The sequence below is a fragment of the Blennius ocellaris genome (genome assembly GCF_963422515.1).
Source record: "Blennius ocellaris genome assembly, chromosome: 5".
Classification (NCBI taxonomy): domain Eukaryota; kingdom Metazoa; phylum Chordata; class Actinopteri; order Blenniiformes; family Blenniidae; genus Blennius; species Blennius ocellaris.
Window position 1 is genome coordinate 4017587 of NC_137654.1, and position 22992 is coordinate 4040578.

Sequence of the window (22992 nt, forward strand, 5' to 3'; positions counted from 1 at the left end):
TCTCTCTCTCTCTCTCTCTTCCCCCCCCCCCCTGTAGGAGGAGGAAACCTGTTTTCTGCCAGCTGAGCAGAGCAGCCTCTACTCCTGTCCCTTCTCTCCCTCCCTTTCCTCCCACTCAGCTTCTTCTTGTTTTTTCCTTCTTCTCTCTATCCCTTTTCTTTCTCCTCCTCTCTCTCCATTGCCCCCCCTTTCTCTCACCCTCATCCATTTTCTCCCCCGTCTTTACCCCGCCTTCCCTCTGAGCCTGTCTGTCCTGCCTCCCCATCCCTTCCCCTCATCTCCCCTTCCCCCTCCACTTCCGTCGCTCACTCTCCTCCCCCCTCTTCGTCTCTCCCCGTCCTCCCCCCTCTTCGTCTCTCCCCTGCTTCCACCCTCTGCTGTTCACTCCCCCCTCCCTTCCCATCCTCTCCCTCACAGCTCCCTCACCCACCACCACCACCTCCTCCTCCTCCTCTCCAGCACTCACCCTCCTCCCCCAGCTTCTCTCCCCGTGTCCCTCCCCTTCCTCCTTTTCAACATCCCTCCCCTCCTTGCCTCCCTTTCCTCCCTCCCTTCCACTGCAGACATATTGGAGAGGTTGCTGCTGACTCAATAGGAGGCGCCATTCTGTGATGGTATTGCAAGGCAGGGAGGAAAGAAAACGGGGCAGGCAGGGTGTATGGATGCTTACATAATGGAAGCTCTCTAGCGCCATCTACTAGTAATGGAAAGGAGCTGGGCAAAAAGGCAGAGCTGTGAAGGAGGAAGAGGGTATTTGTGTCTTCCACTCATTGCCAGCACGTGCTCAGTTCCTCATGAAACTGGCAGCCATGTCCACAGAGATGTGTTCCAGCGGGAGGTGGACCTCATGGCCCACTGTCCCACTCTGTTTTCCAGAAGGAAAAACAAGCTGAGGTGTTCACAGGGATTGTTTTGGCCCGTGTTGTGCGTTGTCATCTGGCTCCCACTGTGTAGTTGTGCTCCAGTGACCTTTGACCTCTGTGCATGCAGCATTGATTTGGACATGTGCATTGACCCGACTCATTGGGGAGGGAATCAAACAGTCCTGGTAATCAGTGACTGTGTCAGTGACATCATGTCGTCATGGTGACAACCGGCAGCGTTGGAGCAAAACTTTTAACAATTGGCACCTCTCAAGAGACATTTAGTAGTTTGAAGGTAAATTGAGTTAAGATGTTTATGCATGTTACTGTTTCTTTCTCTTTACAACTGACATAACTCTATATACTTTAAAGATCTCATATTTTGCAAAATTCACCGTTTTATTTGTAAGCGGTGTCCCCAGAGCCTGTGTATTAGACCCCAGAAGTGTAGCAAGTCTGCCTTCTCCCTCACTTGCTTGTTTCTCCTTTTTCGGATGTGTGCTCTCACAGGCAAATCAGGGTTTTTTCCCTTCATGATGTCAACTGGGGAAAATATGCTACCCAACAGCTCGATGAGTGCTAAAATCACGAGTGGACACCATTTGTTTCCCTTGCAAATGCTACTGGAAAATAGACATGGAGTAGGCATGCACAGACATGGCCCAATAGCATGGGGGGGGGGGGCTGAAAATATTCACATCTTCATTTGGTTAGGTTTGCTGTCGCACTGCTCGTTTGAGAGTCACATAATTACAACAGTTGGTCGTTTGGTGCACTATCACCTGAAATGAACTCTGACCAGAGAGGAAGAGAAGCATGATGAAGAAGAAACACGGCGCATTGAATGGTCCCAAACGAAAACAGAAATCAATGAGCGCCTTCCTCACTACTTCTTCCTCATTTCTCCACGACTGCCCACAAGATATTTTCCAGCTTTTTCTTTCTGCTTCCTCAGATTCACACTGTTGGTGTGCGTTCACATAATGTGAGGGTCGAGAGGATGTGATGTGGACTGCAATGCATTTTGAGCGCATGAATCTGGAAAATACGTGGAAAAAGCCTGAGTCCTGTAACATTTGTTTTCTCCTGCAAAATGGCTCCTGCACAGATGTGGAGTAGCGAGGAAGTGGTTCCTTTACAAGCTATCTTTCGTGCAGGTGGGGTGAGAGGACGGGCGAGGTTGTGATGTGCACAATGCATTCTGGGTCGTAAACAAACGGCTATCCCCGCGAATCAGAAAAATCTGGTCTGAAGATTGTATATTGCGGTTGTTTGTGGCTTCACATTAGCCAACTAGTCTAGCGACCGCAGGCTAAAGCAGTGGGACTTCTGGTTTTGGTCCGGACCAATCAATGAGCTGTGTTTCTTCTTTACTTCCTCTCTGGTCAGTGTTTGTTTCAGGCGACAGCGCCTCCAAACTAGCAACAGTTGTAATTACGAACGTGTGAATGCCACCCGAACCAAATGAAGGGGTGAAAATTCTCGGCTTCCCCCCTCCCAAGTGAACTCAGTCCCCATGAGCCCTGTTTCCACGGCACAAAAAGTGCAGGAATGGACAGGCAGAATAAAATGGATTTCCACCGCAAGAATTTTGGATTTTCCAGAAACAACCACCAGGTTGATGCTTTTCCGCCACCCAGGACCACCGTCTGATTGTGAGGAGCCGTGTGCTGACTGGTCAGTGATTTACTACAGGCCTTCAATATTTTTATATGTCGGCTGTATGAAGCCTCTGTTAACATATTCAGCTTTGCACTAGTTGTTGTGCAACTTTCATGTTGGTCCCTAAAGAACAGATGTGAGGCAAGGACAGAGCTTGGGACTCGGCGACACTACGGCCATAACCGCTGCGAGTACAGACTTCCAGGCTATCCCAGCGCACCGTGTGTGGAGTCCATGTACTCGAACTGCGTCCACACCCGGTTCGCCGGGACACGGGAGCTGCTCTGAGCCGCGAGGTCTGCCCTGGCATCACGTTCTCACTTTCTGTCCCAACGCAGAAGTTGAGGCCGTCACGTCTATGGTCACATCCATTGGCGCCGACCGTTGGAGCGTCTCCGATGTCACTTCGCTGGGGCAACGTTCGTTGTCTCGGAACCAACATGGAAGTTGGGACTGTCACATCACTAGTGACGCCGAGTCTCATACCGTGGCACCAGAGCCGACCAGCTTTGTGCCACTGGAGCGCGCTCAGGTACGGCGCAACGCTGGTCCGACCGGCATTCACTCTCTCGAAACCAACACGGAAGTTGCTGCTGCAGCTTTGTGGCTTACAACACAACTAGTGCAAAGCAGAGCATGTAAACAACAGAGGATTCATAAGGTCCAGATCTGCCGCCCCGGCTGAGATTTCTGTTGCAACGTCAAATATCTCTGCAGCTATAAACCCTGCCTACATTTTAACCTAATTTCTGCAGAGGAAACACACCAGATTTGGCTCTGGCTACGTTTTGCCTTACTGCTCTGTTCCTTCCCAGCACTTTGTATGGTAGAAACGGGGCTTTAGACTGCCTGAAATTCAGGACCAGTGCTGGATTTGGGATCACTTTGAATACAATGTATGTGAATTTGTTAGAACTATGTCATGTGGGACCTTTAATTGCATTTTAGCATTTGATACGAAACAAAAACGTTTTCAATTCAAGTGATTTTGCTAGATGAATGATTAAAATGTCTTGCATATGATTGAGCATGTGTTTGCACAATCATCCATGCTGTCAGAGTTGTTTTTGTACCTTGAATAAAGTAGCAGTTCAAACGGTTACCACGTTGAAACAAAACAAGGCAGTATCCGATATCATGGTAATTCAAGGATCGGAAATTTTCAAACCAACCTACTGAGATTTCTGACCCATGAAGCCTCATCTGTGCTTTACTGTTGCTGAAATGACTCCACAGGGTGTTTCCTTGCCGCTGCTCTGCTCGCTGGCTGCAAAACGTGGAATGGATTTCGTGAACGGAGGCGGGTCTCAATGAGACATGGAATAATGAGTCAGGAAATCCATTCCACAGTTTGCAGCCAGCAAGCAGGCTAGCTTAGTAGCACTGTGACTATCCCCTTTTCATGACATGTCGCTGTTTGGACATCTTTTACACTCAAAACACAGCAATGCAACACATCAACATGCAATGTTTGCAAAGCCGTTGTATGTTGAGGTGCCGCTCTGCCACCAGGTGTCACAGTTTTAAAACACCAGCTCGCCAATAACCGCACTGACCGCGGCATCAAAATGGTGAAGGGCAGCTCCTCTGCTGTAGCAGGTGATTCACACCCCCATGAAGTTGCATCCTACTCCACGCAAAACTCCCTGAAAATAGTCCGAGTCTTTGTGCTGAGTTAAGGCTGTTTTATGCTTGATGCATGGGCGACACGTGCAGAACTTGGAAATGCAAAATCAGCATGAGAATGTGTGTGCCATTTATACTACACATGGCTCCCACTCCCAACCTACAGGGGGCAGTGCGTCACAAACACACTTTCACCGCAGTATTGAATTAGAGCAGAAGAAGTAGATTTGTTCTCTGTGATCCTGCACGTTGAGAGCGGAGGATGCAACTATTGTTACATTTTCCCTCTGAAGTCTGACACTGAAGCAAATCAGCATCTGAGTCAGACATTGTGTTTCCAGAGTGGATGTGCAGCTTTATGCTTTTTGTGTCTTTATAACCAAGTCTGCAGTGCTCCACCTTTTTTTCCGCAGGTCTCCGTCCGTGTAGTCAGAAAAAATTCGAGGCGCATGAAGTGGTTACGTGTACATGAACAGTGCTGCGCAGAGGGGCGTGGCGGCTTGATGTAATTTGGCCGCATGAAGCTGTGCGGAGTTCGTGGACGCGTACTTTGAAAAGAATATTGGATGCACAAGTGTAAAAGACGTGGCGTTTGCATCCATGTGAGAGTGCTCATGCACAACTATCGAACACCATTTTCAGGCATTGGGGCTTTATTGTGAGCCCACTGGATGTTTAACCCTCCATGACATGACTTTATTTTACAAGGTAAAAAAAAAAAAGGAAGTTATATACTATGTCTAAATATGTGTGTGTATGTATATATATCAATTAGGATTCCTAATGTGTCAATCACCAAAGTTATCTTGTCATTAGGAATGCACCGATCCACATTTTTTCACTTCTGATCCCGATACCTGACTTTGGAAATCTACCCCACGGAGGTGTGAATCTCTTGCTGCAGCGGAGCAGCTGCTCTTCACTGTTTTGATGCAGCGGTCAGTGCTGTTTTCCTCGGTGAGCTGGCGTTTTACAATGGTGAAGCCTGGCTGCAGAGTGGCGCCTCACTGTACAACGGCTTTGCAAACATCCACATTTCTGCAGTGTTTTGAGCGTGAAATGCATCCAAACAGCGACATGTTGTTATGAAACGTTTGATCGCACAGTACTACATTAGCCTGCTCGCTGGCTGCAAACTGTGGAATGGATTTCCTGATTCATACTCCTCCATTCGGGAAATCCATTCCACAGTTTGCAGCCAGAGAGCAGATGAGCCGGCAGGGACTCTTTTGTGGAGTCATTTCAGCAACAGTAAAGCACAGACAAGGCTTCATAGATCAGAAATCTCTGCAGCTTGGATCATAAATTTCCGATCTGTGAATTGCATTGGTATCGGATACCAATGTTGGATCAAAAATGGCCTAATCCCTAACTATCACCATAATCTCTCCCATACAACAACCAGGCAGTTACAATCATAATGTCGGGCAGTTGATGAGCATCAGACCAGAGCAGTAGCAGCAAACAAATGCGGTTTTGTTTGCGTTGATCTTTCTTACAGAAAAACCTTTTATGTTTTTCCTTACACCCATTTTAAAGCTCATCTTAGAAACAGACAAGAACGATCTTTCTGGATTCATCGGATCTTTCTGGATTCATCTGATTCTCTGGACTCATTGTATCGGACTTGGGGTGCAGAGCCTTTGCCCGAACGGGCAGGAGGTGAGGTTGCAAACCCGGACAGGTTCCCTCACCTTCAGCTTTGTATCCCCGACCATTTCTTTCCTTTTCTGCCATTTTTCTTTTCTTCATTATTTTCTTCACTTCTATAAGGCACCTTTCAAATAAACCATGCCTCCTGAGAATTATATCTCACTCCAAAAGCCTAATGAAACGATCACTGACCTTAAAGATGATATCCGACGGCTCTCCGTGGAAGTTGAGAAGGACGCCATGTTGTCTCGCTTCATGGAGGTAGCCGCGGACCAGTCCAAACAGCTCGCCTCGTTCAACGCTACCACCATCTAGGACCTTCAGGACAGTTGTGTGGGATCCTGCTACCTGTCTTCGTTCTTCTTCCTCCTGCTCGACCTCCAGCCATCAGCCGCCATGGTTGGTGGTGGTAATCCGTGGTCGAAAGGGACGCTCCGGTGCAGCGGCCTCACCTCCGGGACTCGGCTTGTCTAATTTTTACGCTCCACTGGTCGGTGATGTCCGAGCTCACTCAGCCGATGCTGCTGCTGCCCCGGCAGTTTCCTGCCTGGATCTCCCTCCTCCTGCGCCGCCAACAGCTGCATCTTCTTCGTCGGACAAGCAACAGCGCTGGAGCGGCTTCCCTCTCCCCTGGACAGCCAGACCAGCGACCCTCTTCTCGTCAGAAGACCTCCGCTCGTCGTAGACTCCTGAAGAAGCCGTGATGAGACACCATTCCCATCGCCGGCACCGCTTCACCACAGAACCAGCCTACCCGGTCATCTCCTCATCTCCATCCACCAGCTGCTCCTCATCCGCTTTTCTCTCCAACAATATTAATAATAGGAGATTCCATCACCAGAAACATCTGCTTCTTCAACGCGATCACACATTGTCTTCCTGGTGCAAATGTTCCCATAATCCTCAGTAAGATTCTGGAGCCTTTACGTGCACTTCCACCATCCGTCCACCGAGTTCTAGTCCATGTAGGTACTAATGATACGGCCTGTCGGCAATCCAAAGTGATGAAGAAGGACTTTAATGAGCTTTTTAAGTTTTTAAGTAACTGTGGAAAGTCTGTCTTTATCTCCGGTCCCAGTCTCACACTTGGCCGAGGCGCAGCTCGCTTCAGCAGAATTTTAAGCCTGAACATGTTTCTTACTTCCGCCTGCACACTGTAGATTTCATCGATAACGTCAACTTGTTCTGGAACCGTCCCTCTTTCTTCAGTCCTGATGGACTTCATCCCAGCATGCTCGGGAGCCGGATATTAGCTGCTAATATCCTACATAAAGTACACTGGTCCTCTGGAGACTGACTGTTTACATCTCACGGACACCCCCCACCCCCCCAGTGTCTTTCCTCATGGACTCCTCAGGCTGCTGTTGGCAGCACCAGCACCCCCTACTGTTCTCTATCAATTACATCCTCACCATCTGTGTTCTCAAAACTAAACTCTCTTCCTGCTGTGTCCTCACCTTCTAATATCAAAATCTTTCATGTGGAGACTGTTTCTGTTCCACAACTATTTTACCAAAGACAAGAAGAATCCCACAGGAGAGGAGTTAAACATAGGAATCTGATAAAAATCAAAACTGCTCCTATCGGTAAAGACAATCCCACAACAATCAAATGTGGACTGTTAAATATTTGTTTGCCATCATCTAAATCTTTACTTGTAAGTAATTTAATAATAGACCACAAATGTGATTTATTGACCCTCACTGAAACCTGGTTAGAAAGAGATGAATATCTCAGCCTCAATGAAGCAACTCCGACCACTCATATTAATCACCATATTCCTGGAGAAACTGGACGAGGAGGAGGAGTAGCATCTATTTATAACTCTAGTCTTCTTATCGATCCCAGATCTAAAACTAACCAGAAAACCTTTGAAAAGCTCACTCTAAATCTGATGCATTCCGACTGAAAAACACAGCGGTTCTACTTGTCATAGTGTACCGTCCTCCTGGACCATACTCTGAATTTCTGTCTGAATTCTCAGACTTTCTCTCTACTTTAGTTCTGAGCTCAGATAAAGTCATCATAGTGGGTGACTTTAATATTCATATAGATGTTGACAATGACAGCCTTAACATGGCATTTAGCTCATTACTGGACACAAGTGGATTTTCACAGAAGGTGAATGAACCCACTCATTATCTTAATCACACGATTGGTCTTATCCTGACTTAAGGTATTGACATTGATCAATTAACGGTTTCCCCCCAACCCTCTTGTCAGATCACGACCTGATATCGTTCAAATTTACATTAACTGGCTTTATAGCCCCTGAAAATAAACTGAAATATAAGAGATATTTATCAGACAATGCTGTAACCAAATCCAGGGAAGTAGTCCCACCAATATTGACTTCAATACCATCGTGGATCCAGCAGTGAACAGCTGCCACACCATCAGCCCTACTCAAGTTGACTTGATTGTAGATGGAACAGCAGCCTTACTTTGCTCCACACTTGATTCTGTTGCACCCTTGAAGATAAAAGCAAGGATAGCTCCATGATATGATAATCTGCAAACTCTAAAGAAAGTGGCACGAAAATTAGAGAAGAAATGGTACTTAACTCAGAAGTATTTCGAAGAGCCTGGAGAGAGAGTTTGTTAATCTATATTAAAAAAATCCCTTCGCAAAACACGAAATGCCTACGATTCCTCCTTAATAGAAGAAAACAAGAACAATCCTCAGATCGCTCTACCTCTCTTTCTACCTCTCTTTCTACCTCACTCTACCTGGACCAGGGTCTGTTTCTTGTCGATTACCCGAATCAAGGTTTGTATCTGCCCACCCAATCTATCTCTCTGTGTTCTCCATCCTCTCCTCTCCTCTATCCTCTCACCCCAACCGGTCAGCAGAATGCCTCCACCTCTGAGTCTGGTTTCTGCAAAGGTTTCTTCCTGTTAGAGGGAGTTTTTCCTTTCCAAAGTCTCAAATAAACCTGCTTGCTCATATGGATCCGTTGGGTTTTTCTCTTTTCTCTGTTAAAAGCACCAAGGAATGACTGTTGTATTTGGTGCTATATAAATAAAGCTGAATTGAATGTCAATAAGGTGACACACAAGCCAAGGGTACATGTTTTTGGTCTGACTTTGTTGTGTTCTATTGCAATAAGGGAGTCCATACTACTCAACCAATATTTCTATTGCACTCTGTCACCACTACAGGGTAGGGGGACATCATTCTATTTGTTCCTCTTGTGGTCCATTGGTCTACCTCATTGGCTGGATACACAAAATGTCGTTGCTGGGAAGTAGGGGGCGTGCAATGTGAGCAAAATGTTTTAAAAAAAGAGAGAATTATTTACAAATGATCCAATAACGATACACAGAGTACTGATTCACGTAAAATCAAACGCTACCATGTTTCTGTGCCTGAACGCAGTCTTGTGACTGTGAGGAGTGGAAGAGTAGGCGATTTTTCCGAGTCGGACTTGAACACATTGCATGCACACTTGTAATGTCAGTCGCTGCAGCAATTTAACAGAGCAGGCATGGCTGAGGGAAAGCACTGAAGTGTATGGCTCCACTTTTCAATATGTGATGCAGATTATGCTGGCTGCAATATTTGTGATGTGAAGTGCACAGCTAGGGGTGGGAATACCTTTAATCTGAGAAAGCACCTGGTTAAGTGACAAGATTTTCCTTAAGGCTGAGGAGTGCACAATTGTCGACAGTCTCATATCTACCATCAAAATGTTTCCAGAGGGGAAAAGGAAGGAGTAGGAGTTGTTGGAGCTGGTTTCAGTTTGTGCATCAGGTCTTGACATTAAGGATTTTGAGCACTTGCCCAAGTGCTAACAACTTTTTATTTGCCTGGACAGGTTTTGACTTGCCAGAAGTTTAATGGAACTGTATAAGCTTGGGTAATGTATGAATTCGACCAACATAACCTTTTACGGAAAAACACTTGTAGTTTCTTTCATAATCAAGATATCGCAATGAAACTTTCAGGGAAGGCTTATCTCTTTATACTCTTCAATCTGAAGGAATAAATAATATATATTTTAAGTTTGTTCTTCACAGCAAAAAGCCCAGAATTGAATTAATTCCTGCAGAGTTGAATTAACTCCCACAGTATTTCAGGCCAAATATGAATAATGAACACAGATTTTTGCGGTGTTGGTCTAAAATACATTTGATAGTATTAAGATTGGAGCTGTCACACCCTACTACCATACTACTACATACTGCCACACTTTATTTATTGTATTTGTCACTTTTTATCCATACACATTTTTTTTTTTTTTATAATGGGGTAAATGTGTGTCATGCATTTTTATTATATTAACAAATCAAATCCTGTTCCTCCTCTCCTCTCCTGCTCGGTCAATTTTTTTTCTGAACCATAAAAAGTGATGAAACTTCGGGATTAGAAAGTCAAAATAATCAAAAATGTCATTTAAGCTTAAGTTGTTTTTATGTGTTTAATTCGATTGAGTTTTGAATACGTTCTGGTGACTATCTGAATGTTGACGGAAGTGAAAAATGGAATTTGGCGGACAATGAGGAGTTTCTCCAACTACGTCATTCGAGGTAATCCCGAGGAATTACGCGACGCTATCCGATCAGAATGCATGTTTTCCAGGCAAGATGCAGCGCATCACTAGCCAGAATGGGGAACACAAATCGGGAAGAAACTAGCGGTCGGCGTCTGCGTTCACACAAAAATCACGTGATCACGGTCTTGAGGTGCGAAATGGCTGCGCCTGCCGATGGCGTGATCAGTTGGCAATACCAAGTGATTTTTGCTGAAAAAACGTCAAAATATTGCCAAAAACCACTAGCCTGTTCGGGCAAGCTGAGTAGATGATTCACTTGCTCGAGCAAAGCTTTTACTCGCCCCGGACGTTCAGACAAGCCTTAACGTTGAGCCCTGTGCATTAAGAAAAAACTGCATAGTTGAAGTTGAGGGTTTTCATGTTGAAGAAATTTGTGAAACAACTGCGATGTTGAGATATTTATAATAACTATATATATGTATATATATATATGTGTGTATATATTGAGAAATAAACATGCTAAATTGAGATTTTATTATTAACATTTAATCCACAAAAGTACTGAAAATTGGTACCATTGAGTACCAGTATCGATTTCTCAGGTACAGGTATCTATACTGTAGCTGCACAAATGTGAAGGCTTCCATTCCGAGGCAGGAGCAAGTAACTCCTGGCCTCTTGTATCTTGTGTTTTGAAGTCGCCTCCCAATGATTTATGACCTTTTGGGGTGGCTCCCTGGTGTCCTCACCCCCTTCTGCACCTTCTGCCGTGGTGCCCTGAACAGTAGAGGTTGGGGGGCCTGGGGGAGTGCAGTCTTCTCTGTTGCCATGGCAAGAAGCTCAGTGGTGATTGTTGATGAAATTGCTTCAACTTGATCATCATTATTATAGCAGTTTTTAAAGCGGGGTTGAGTGTGGATAACAAAGTTAAGGGACCATGCACATCATCATCTTTGTCTTTTGTGTTCAGGTAGTTCAAAATGGTATCTTTGATTGTTTTGGTTTGGTCGGTGTTCTCAGACTGAACCGCCAGGATTTCTGTGTTTAACAATGCTGGAACGGGTTTGAGGTAGAACACTAGGACCGCTTACTCATCTGAAAGCAAATTGTGAACTCTAACAGAGGACCAAGGCTTTTGCTCACTGATTCTAGCGCTTCCAGATTTTGCCAGGTTGGGACAAGATGATGGCACTTTTTTCTGCACCCAGCACATGATGAATGACCTTCTCTTGTTCAACCAATGGCTCTATCATGCACTCTCTTTTGGTGATTCAGTGATTGGTCAGGAAGCTTCAGTTGTACTTGAGCATCACTCAGAACTTCTTCATTTTCCAGGTGTTGAAAAAGGCTCCTGCCACCTTCTTGCAAACTCCAAAGGCACAGCTCCCTCTGGACTCATGCATGCTCCTCTCTGGAAAACTTTTCAAGAAGGAAAACATTTGTCCACCAATTACTTAATGAAAATGACATCCTCAAGCATCTCAAGTGTTTATTATTATTGTTGGTTATTGCTATAGGAATAGTAATAATATCATTATGCTGCAGCAGTGTAGCATTTAGTGTGGGCTAAGTTTGTTAAATATTAAAGCTGTATATCGCTGTTGGTTCATTCACTTTTACTGTCTTAAGGATTGACATGAAATGTCAGCAGTGGTCAGCAGGAGTGTCTGTTTCTCTGCTGTCTTGAATTCAGTGGAGGTTTACTTGTGGTTACATCAACTGACCACTGAATAGACCTCAATGAAGTTTGGCCACGGAGAGCACTCTTGAGACCGGTATACAGTTCCACCATTGCATTTAGTAGAAAATGACTTTTTAGTAGCTGTCCACTGAGGTGCACCAGAGGGTTAAGTGTTGTACATTAAAGAAAGAGTACCAAGGACCTATTCGGTTACTCAACAATTGCGATATGTAGTCGGTTTCCAAAACACGGTCCAGCTGTTGATCCAGAGTGCATTGGCAATGTTTGCACTGCTGTCAGTTGTCAAGCGTTCTTCGTTGAGTGACCATGCAGCGATAGCATCTTTCAGACCAAGGGCAGTGATGTCACCTGTTTGGTCCTGTAGAAAGTAGAACCTCTTCAAGCAGTAGGTCTTCAGAAGCCAGGAGTCATGCACCATCAATAGGATTCACAGGTCCTGCTCAATAGGTGGCTAAAGAGTGCCACACATTATGCAGTTTCTCCATGAGGGTTTTGCAATTTGACTCGGAGCAGTTTGACCAAAATATGTCTGACTTGGCACCTTGTATCTGGGAACAAGGAAACTAAACAAGTTTTTGTCTATGGCCATGCTCCACGTTTGGCTACCGTCAGAAGTTTCTGCAGCTCCACCGGAGCTTGTAGTCCCTGATTGTTGTGGTTATTTGATGACATTGTGGACCACGGTGGGCGGAGAGGAGGTCGATTACGTCATCTTTTTTCCACAGATGATCGTCTTTGCTGTCCACACTCCAGGGGCAGGAGCCGGGGTTTTAGAATTTCCTCACTCTGGGGCCCGTTTTCAAAACACATTTTCATGCTTCTAAAACACTGTAGGTGATGGTCCAAAAACAGCTCGTTTACATTAACCGGCAAGCTCGTGTGGACGTTCCCCGAGACACTGCTGGGGCTTTAAAGCCTCTATCCCACTCTGCAGTACTTGCTAGACAGTAAAGCAAAGCACACCCAGAACCAACTCTGTTGCGCAGTCCCATCACAGAGAATATGGTTAAAATGTAGGTGGGGTTGTGAACGGCGCAGGTATGTGACGTCGTTATGCAACAGAAGTGGTGGGACCAACACAGAAGTTGCGGTGGAAGTTCAGACCGCCGTCTGAGTGAAGCCGTGAGCCTCGACTCTCTGTGACACAGCTTGGAAAACTTTTTCATTCTGAACCACAGCATTCAGCTCCTGCTTAATCTGCTTTTCTAACATGGAGAGAAGCATTTGCGCCTCGTCAGGGGTTTCAATAAACGGTTAAAAAAGAAAAAACAACCAGTGTGCGCAAAGCGGTGTCTGTAAACGGGAGTGTTTACGGCCGATGAGCTATTTAAATATTGCTACTTGTCCAGAGTGATGATCGTCACCGCCATTGAGTAGGTGGCTGCGTTGTAGCTCCTCCCCATGGGACCCGTTCCGTTGTACTCAGTACCTCAATGGAGTGGTGACAAAAAAAAACAAACCACAACTGCGGTTCTTTTGGTACCATCCACATACTGACCGCTGCTGAAGGATTGATGATGGCTTGGTGCCATTCAGCCTTTCTCATTGCCTGCTGGGACGGCGGGCGGCAGAGAGGTATTGCTAATATTTATCAGAAGATCTGTGCGAATTGCAGTTAAGATTTTAAAATGCCAGTATGACTCCAGTGACTCTTAATACAGATGTACCGTCAGTCTATCAAAAATGAAAATGCTTCATGTAAACAAGAGATTGAGTCGACATCCAATTAGATGAAAATGTTATTGTGAATAAGATGATCGAGGTGTTTTCTTCTGATCCTCCATATGGAGTTCGTCTTCCGATCAACTGTATTTCTCCTGGTGATCAGATAATCCTGTCTGAGCAAATCTGTTGCGTAGCGTCACCACATGACACTTGGTATGGTGTTTGGAGAAAAATGACAGCAGGTGGATTCAGAGGACAACTTTTAAAATATAAAATGTTTTTTTCTCACAAAGTTTTTTGTGTTTCAAAAGAAATACATCACTGTGCAAAGCATTATGGGATTGATTAGTTGACTGATTGTGATGATTTGTCCAACCTACACATCAGTTTGGTCCATGTAAATGGGAGGATCTTATCTCGAATGGGAAGAATTCAGTCAGTTTGATGAACAACGTGAACTGCAAACGCCAGCGATGTTCATCTGGACACCGGCTTTAGCACCCGATGCTACTGGAGGTTAGCTCAAATAAAGCTGTTAAAATTTGGGACGATGTGTAGAACACCAACAGCTCAGCTCATGTGAGCTCTTTTCTTTTCTGGTAAAGTAACTGCAACTTTTTGAAGAAACTAATGTCAGCATGAACTGTGTTGGTGGCTGCAGTGACGGTCTGTTTTTAATGTGCTCATGCTTTTCAAGTCCTCTCGCGGTGTTTCTCCCTGGTTTTTGAAAAGTTCCTATAAAATATTACTTGTTAGCACTAACTGATGGGTTAGATTCAAGATACTTTATTTATTCCCTAGTGGCAAGTAAAAGCAGCACTGAGTGCTTCACATGAGGGCAGCTATAAGCCCTGCTTGTCTTTACTTTGTTTTGGCCTCTTTGCAATGCTCTTTTCACTGCCAGTCACATTACTGACCTGTTGCCTGTTCACTTCATTTAATATCCACTAGGTGTTTTCCTATTTTTGATTGTTGCATGTAACCAGTTTTTAAATGATCAAATGTAATAATAATAATATAATCCGAATTTGAACCCCAGTATGTTTTTACGAATTTTAAACACTTCCAAATAACAAAGACGAAAAAGTGCTGTTTAATTTATTGGTGCTTGTTGATGTAAACATTGTAATGTCCTAAAGCCATGTCCTCAGTATATTTGTCCTATTACTTTGTCTAAGTTCTAGGTTTTGAAATCTTCTCTTTGTGTCAACATTGTCGAAAGTCCCTCAAGTAAAGTCTACAGCCTTCAGCATGCATGTTTTTTCACAATCACCCTCACTGATGTGAGAACATGCTTTTATTGAAAGCAGTCACTGTTTTTATCCCCCGCCGTGGCCGATAGGCCCCGAAGGGGGATCTTGAAACAGTCTCCGTACGTCCGTCCGTTCGAACGTTTCTACCTATATCTCGGCAACCCCTGGGCCCACAGTGACCAAACTTCACATGTGGATACATCTCAGAGGGGGAAGGGATACTATGGTGACCTTGACCTAATTTGCATATTAAGTAGGTCACAGGGTCACGAAGTGCTTAAAAACACATTTTGGGCTCTGGAGGCCTAGGTTTTTGAGCTAGGGCTCTGAAATTTTATACACACATGATACACACTCCAGGGATAACCTCCAGTACACCAAGTGACCTGACCTTGACCTTGAAGATTGGTAGGGTCTGAAGTTTGCTCGTCATGGTTGCACAATACATGTATTTTCATATAAACATTTCTCAGCAGTTCCTGGGCCCACAGTCACCAAACTTCACACATGGACACTCCACCTGGGGAGAAGGGGCACCATGGTGACCAGGACCTAATTTACATATCAGGTCACAGGGTCACTAAGTGCATAAAAACACCTTTTGGGCTCTGGAGACGTATTTTGACATAGCTTATGAAGAAGACCTTTCAGATTCTACATAATTATCTACTAGGACCCATGGAACACCCTCTAGTGTACCAAGTGTGCTGCCTTAGAGCTGGCTTTGTGAGAAAATATAAAGCCCTCCGGCGGGGGATTAGCCCAGCAACGGCCTTCTTGTTAAAGAAATGGACTGGGCAGGCCAAATTGTTTTATTTACATCTTTACACAGCATTGGAGATAAAGCCATGGCACAACCTTTTTAAGTAACCGTCTACCTGCCTCAACCTGTTTGAACTGACACTATGCTCTATTTTTCCATCCAGGCAGGCAGAATGTTCCAGCTCCCGGTCAATAACCTGGGCAGCCTGCGCAAAGCCAGGAAAAATGTCAAGAGGGTCCTGGGAGACATCGGCCTGGAGTTCTGCAAAGATCACCTCGAAGTGAGTCTGGCGTCAACTACAACCTTGCATACCTTTACCTTGATGGCCACCTCTTCTTTTTCCATTTCAAATGTCACTCTTAGAGACTGCATCATACATTACGACTTGAAAATGCATAGCAATAGTACACAGCAGGGGTTCCAAACCACCGATTTACAGCAATCAACCCTGTGGTTCTCAGTGCTTCGATGTGAATATGTGTGTTGTGAATATAAAATGGATTCATGATGGAGTGTGGGAGTTACCTTCATTAACTCATTGTGACATCATGGGACAACCTTCTGCCTTTGCAACATATCAGTTCAGCAGATCAAGCAGTACATATGAGTGAATTGAGCCTTTCAGTGATGCACCGTGTCGTCACATTCTGCAGGCAGACATATTTGTCCTGCTAACCTAGATTGTGTTGACAACAGATTGTCAACCCGTTCAAAACACAAAAGCCCCCAAATACTAGAAACATGACTAAACGCAACAAGTCAAAAAACTGTTTGACTAAAATAAAATGGGACAAATTAGGGCACTTCATTGAGTTTAAACTGGGTGCAAGGAGAGAAAGAGCAGTGTTGGTGGCTCGCCACAAGCAAACATGATGTTTAGTCTTCAGACCAGATGTGAATGAGCTTCTTCCGCTGTACTTTATCTCTACTTCTTCCCCTCTACTCCACGTTTGCCCACAAATTTGCGCTGTTAGTTATGTTTGTTTACTACCCGGAATGCACTGCGCTCTACGTCACGTCCTCTCGCTCCGTCTGCTGACGGTCTCTGACACGTTCAGACTGTCAGCGGACCAAACCTCAGTTCACTTGGAAGTGAAATGAAGTCTGGTCCACCTGAACTCACGTGTTCAGGTGGACCAGACTTCTTCTCTGGTCATGACAGAGTCCATGGAGCGTTCACACCTGCTCAAACGAAGCAGACTTTCCCTGAAACTAACTCTGGCCCCAACCAAAGCATCCCGAGCAGAAAGAAAAGGGTCGAGGCGGTTTGGTCCGCAGTGTGAAAGCGAAAAACTCGTCCTGACCATCCTGGTGTGAAAAGCACCCTTAGAATGAAGCGTGTGATTTCAGAGTTAATAGCAAGATTTTCATCCTTGATATGTGAGAGTTTGACAGCCCTACTTTACATGGATTTTAAAATGCAATTAGTTTGTGTTTTCATTCAATTCCTTCTGTTTTTTCATTGCTGTGAGATGGATCCCTCACCACCGTCCTGCTGCAGGGCAGAAGGTGGTGCCAGTTCTTGCCACCCTGGGGAAGGTTAAAGATATAGCTTCCATGTTACATTGAGTGATCTAGATTTGATGTAATCAAAGGAAGGCAGCTTTGTGAGGTAGTTTAGAGTCCTTATGGTGACGGAGCGGAAGCTGATGCAGTCTTTCCTCCTTTCGGATGATAAAGTCACCCACTAGGTAGTGGGAGGGGTCATGAAAGTTGGTTATTGTGCTTTTTGCTTTAGTAATTTAATTATTAACTCGATGTGCATCAGAGAAATGTTGCTCATCTCGTAGCAGTAACTAAATGGAAAAAGTGACTGCTGGGATTTTCCTGCTTTAATAAATCATCAAAGTTACTCAAAGTAGCATCGGGCTAGTGAACATTGTCAATGACCAAGTGACGCAGCATGTCAACACACTGAGGCAGGTAAAGTCTCTCTGATCTACTGGTCATGAGATGCTGTAACAGATATGTGGTTGTAGAATTTCACTCAAAAATCTTAAATTGTCAAAGACCAAATGGTTCAAATTTGTCCCAATTTTAAATGTTTCAAAACTTTAGAAACTGTCTGAAGTAGTCTGAGTTGACCTCTGTATTTGGGCTATTTTTGATATTGTATAACAAAATTTGGGCTGCGCAACTTTATGTTGACATTGTAATCCTTTTCAGTAACTGTTTGATCTAACAAAAATATAGACAATTTCAATTTCAACAAAGAAAAACTTTAAAGTATAAATTTAAAGGTTATTACAGCAATATTTTACCAGTCTGGTCCACTCAGGATGAAACTGTTCATTAAATAGAAGTTCATTATATAACATATTATATAACATAAGTTCATTAAATCTTATTTAATAAATGATCTTGTATACATCTTATATACTTGTGTATATATCTTTGTATTGGCTCAGTTATGTTCTTTTAAATATCTATAACATATTTGATGTTTGGTTCGTTCAATATCAACTGGTCCTACAATTTGAAATGTTTTTGTTTTTTTTAACCGATTCATTGATTATGAAAATAATTGTTAGTTGCAGCCCTACTTTAGTTATCCATAAACATAAATATCATTACTGAATGTCCGTACCTGCACTTGTGTTTTAATCCCTTTAGGAGGAGGAAATCATTTCCTGTTTGACAACTCTTTTTTTTAATGAAATTGTTTTGGGGTCTTTTCTTTGATTGTAGGACTATAAAGACTATACTCCTCCTGATGTGTATATAAAGCACACCACCTGGGAAGATGTGTGCATGTGGGAACCGTCACATACCAAAGTCCAGGCAAGTGAAGCACTAATTCTTTCACCAATGTTCACCTACATTTTTATCTTGAATATATGATGACTTTTGTTCATATCACAAAAGTATAAAGATATTTCCTGTTTCTGTTCTCTCAACTCTGTCGCTCAAGTCTTTTTATCCCCTTTGTGTTTCCAGGACTATAGATCAAAACCGTTCTGCTGCTCTGGCTGCCTCTTTTCATCAAAGTACTTCTCAGCATACAAGAGCCACTTCCGCAATGTCCACAGCGAAAACTTTGAGAACAACATTCTGCTCAACTGCCCCTACTGCACTTACAATGGCAACAAAAAGACTCTGGAAACGCACATCAAACTTTTCCACATGCCTAATAACACTGTGCGGCAGGGCCCTGGCGGGCTGGTGGCAGGAGCTGGTGGCATCATGATGAAGGATGGCATGCTGAAACGGAGCAGTGATAGTGTGGAACAGGCAGTGTACTACTGCAAGAAGTGCACCTACAGGGACCCACTGTACAATGTGGTGCGAAAGCACATCTACCGGGAACACTTTCAACAAGTGGCCCAGCCCTACATTGTGAAGCCAGGAGAAAAAGCAAACTCTCTGAACGGTGGCACAGCAGCAAGTGCAGATGGTAGTACCTCAAACAATGTTACAAGTAACCAGATTCATTGCAAGAAGTGTCTGTTTGTTCCTCGGACATATGAGGCACTTGTTCAGCATGTCATTGAAGATCATGAGAGGATTGGCTACCAGGTCACTGCAATGATTGGACACACCAGTGTTGTAGTACCTCGTCCCAAACCCATCGTCATGATGCCTCCTAAAAACCATGGAGACAAGACGATCATTGGAATGGGGCCCAAAGGTGCAGTGATGGCCACTACCAGAGGTCCTGGTTCTCAGCAGCTTGGGCGAGTTGGCATTGCATCAAAGGTTGGTTTTAATGCCCAGAGTCTTCTCTCCGGGATCAAACATGACGCCATTGGTTTAAAAGCCGGTACCACGACGCCATTCTCTATAGGCAACCAGCAGGTGAGAGTTTCCCTCCCAGGAAATGCCCAGGTTTCTGTACCCCAACAGTCGCATGCAGCAAAACAGCTTCTTTCTGGTGGCAGCCTGCGAGGCCCGGTCATGGTCGGTGCCTCGTCTTCACTCAAATCCAATCCTCTGGGTTCACGTGTTCAGGCAGCAGCTACAACCGTAGCCTCGGTCACGGCCAAAAAAGGTGGCTCCTCGGTCCTGGGCACGTCCTACACCCAGAAGTGGAAAATCTGCACTATCTGCAACGAGCTGTTCCCTGAGAATGTGTACAGTTCTCACTTTGAGAAAGAGCACAAAGCAGAGAAGGTGCCCGCTGTGGCTAATTACATCATGAAGATCCACAATTTCACCAGCAAGTGTTTGTACTGCAACCGTTATCTCCCGAGTGATACATTGTTGAACCACATGCTAATCCATGGCCTCTCCTGCCCACATTGCCGGGCTACATTCAACGACGTGGAGAAGATGGTGGCCCACATGCGGCTGTCGCACCCAGACGAGAAAGTTGGCCCACGCACAGACTCTCCCTTGACTTTTGACCTCACTCTGCAGCAGGGCAATCCCAAAAATGTTCAATTGATCGTCACGACATACAACATGAGAGACGCTCCTGAGGAGTCGGTAGCATTTCATGCTCAAAACAACAACTCTGTGTCGTCAGCCTTGTCGGCTTCACTCATATCAGGCAAGCGGTTAATGCCTCAGCACCCACCCAAACCCCCTTCAGGGGCTTCAGACAGCGCTCTGGTCAAGAGTGCCCACCAGGCATCTGTTCCTTATAAGAGGGATGTGGGAAAGACACTGTGTCCTCTTTGTTTCTCTATTCTAAAGGGGCCCATCTCTGATTCATTGGCCCACCATCTGAGAGACCGGCACCAGGTCATTCAGACCGTTCACCCTGTAGAGAAGAAACTTACCTATAAGTGTATTCACTGCTTAGGGGTTTATACAAGTAACATGACTGCCTCCACCATCACTCTACACTTGGTACACTGTCGGGGTGTTGGAAAGTCCCAAAATGGACAGGACAGCCGGACGGGCCATTCTTCTCGAGTTAGCCAGGCCCAGAGCAGCACTCTTAAACGGCAGAGCTTTGATAGCTCAGACACCAGTGCTCCAAAGCGAAGGAGACATGGACCCCCAGGAGAAAGAGCCCACCCACGTGATCTAAACGGTCCATTTGGCTTTATTGAAAATCCTGACGAACCAGTTGTTTTGGCGCTCGACCCCAAAGGCCATGAAAACCAGTCATACGAATCCAGGAAGGGATTCCTCACACGGTATTTCAATGAAGCACCGTATCCCTCACAGCGGGAGGTCGAGAAGTTAGCCGCCAGCCTCTGGCTCTGGAAGTCGGACATCTCAAGCCACTTTGTCAGCAAGAGGAGGAAGTGCATACAGGAGTGTGAAACCCAAGGCGCCAGCGTGTTGTTGGGGTTCAGCATGAACGAGCTCAACAGTGTCTGCCATGAGTTGCCATTCGAATCCAATGCAGCATATGAAGCCAGACGGGGCAAGAGGCGGACGTCCAGGAGGCGCATGGGGCTGTCGGAGCAGGCTCTCCAGAGACACCGGGAGCTCGTGGCTGCTCATGGTGGCGTGGCTCCACGACGAGAGAAGAAGCTACCTCGGAATGCCGAAGATGCAAAAGCAACCCGGTCGGCCTCCAACTCTACCAGAGACCAAACCCAGACAATCAACAGCACCTTACTACAGAAACTGCCTCTAGACCTTTCAGAGCCCATCGCCATCGACTCCGACAGTGATGAGGAAGAACGGGAGGGAAGGGTCCATCTCCATGGTAACTGTCATGCTAGTGCCTCTACAGAGACAAAGGAACGGAGGACTGAGGCTAAAATAGTTTCTGATCTAGATGACATGTTGGATGACGATGACGACGAGGAGGAGGATGAAGATGATGAGGATGACGACGACGACGACGACGACGAGGATGAGGATGAGGATGAAGGTGGTCACGTAGAAAATGGCTATGGACTCGTGGAGGGCTTGGCAAGAACCCCACCGAAGGGGAGAGACTCTCTGCCCATCATCATTCCCAAGTTTGTCCCGTCTTCGGCGCGAAGCGGCAGAGATGGAGCGCAACTGGGCAAACAGCAGGTCTGACAGGTGGAACTGGAACGAAAACGGACTGAAAATGTCAGAAAGACACTTCAATTTGATTCACCCCAACGTATCTGCCTCGCCAAACCCGAAGGACGATTGCACAGGCACACTGTGCAACAAACAGAACTGAAAACAAGCCATCCTGTTTCAAAAGGTTCAGAGCAGCTAGGATCGACTTAAGGATTTGTGAACAAAATTGTAAAGTTTAGTTAGTTTTCCTCCCCGACCTGGGAGACGAGGTGAAGTGAAATTACACCAAACAAATTACACGTTTTTTGCCTTCTGTAAACTTTATTCACTTGAGAATGAGGGGTTACTCGCGTTGATTTAGCTACTGGTTTTGAAGCTCAGAAAATGTAGTTCGATTGAAGGTGACGCTGGCTGGATAATCCATTTTTCAGGTAGTTCTTCTGAGAAGCGTAGTGTAAATTTGTACAGTCTTTTAGACATGTTTGGACAGACGTTGCTGTACGTGTACCCTTAAATATTTGCTATTACCTGTGTGTAAGGTAGCCTCATACGTTCTACATTGGTATGCTTAACAGTAGGTGTCGCTTTGGTGGCTGGTATTTTCTTGTATGTTTTTTTTTTTTTTAGCAAATAGTTTTTCTTGCTAAATAATAAATCTATATATTAATGAAATAACTTTGCTATTATTTTAATTAGATTTTATTTTTTTATGTTGCCCTCTTTCATTATTTTAAATGATTTTTCACCCAGCTCTTGTTTCTGTTCAGTATAAAGGAGCATTTCATCCCCTTTTTGCAGCTTTATTGCCCTCCAGCTTCCATTATGTCGTTCCTGCTTTCTCTTTTAACTTGATGTTCCTTTGCCTCCTCCCGACTGGACAGTGACCACCACACTGACATCCTCAAAGTGAAATCCAGTTGTTTTTGGTTCTCTGAAAAGATAATTGTGTTCAATATGTGTTTTCTGACTCGTGTGTATTTGTTTTCATTTTTCACTTAAGCATTTATGAAAAATAAAGTGCTGTACTTGTGCTTCTCACAGAGCCTGTGGCTGGGGCCACGTCTGGTTTTTTGCTTCGGTCAGAAGGATTTGTTCAATACTGATGGTTGGCGCCACAGTTTAGCACAAAACTTGATCCAATCTGAATCACAAGTATAGATGAACACGAGGTTCCCAACCTAATAACAGATGTTCACAACATTTTATGTCTTTAAACGTATCTGTAATATTGAATTGACACACACACACAAATTTTCTGATGTGTACAAAATGTGTATTATACTTTGGTCAATTCCCATTGACTGATTCTTTACCCCTTGTATTTAGTGTATAGTTTAGAGGTGGCACATTTTCTATGGCACAGGAAATGGACTTGGACACTAGAGCCCTGACGGAACGAAGCGGTACGGCA

The 22992-nt window shown here is 44.8% G+C and overlaps 1 protein-coding gene across 2 annotated transcripts in view; it reads left to right on the top strand.

Annotated features, from left to right (window-relative positions):
• The window catches only part of adnpb (activity-dependent neuroprotector homeobox b), a 24046-nt gene extending 1423 nt beyond the window's left edge, over positions 1-22623 (top strand). The window contains exons 1-4 of one of the 2 annotated variants that reach the window (XM_080497341.1): positions 2960-3057; positions 15847-15963; positions 18372-18464; positions 18621-22623. In XM_080497341.1, coding sequence (XP_080353467.1) covers positions 15856-15963; positions 18372-18464; positions 18621-21611 — 3192 coding nt within the window. In that variant the 5' untranslated portion in view covers positions 2960-3057; positions 15847-15855 and the 3' untranslated portion in view covers positions 21612-22623. Of the gene's footprint in view, positions 1-2959; positions 3058-15846; positions 15964-18371; positions 18465-18620 lie in introns of those variants that run through there. The other variant, XM_080497340.1, reaches the window with a different exon arrangement.
• The last annotated feature ends 369 nt before the right edge of the window (positions 22624-22992 follow it).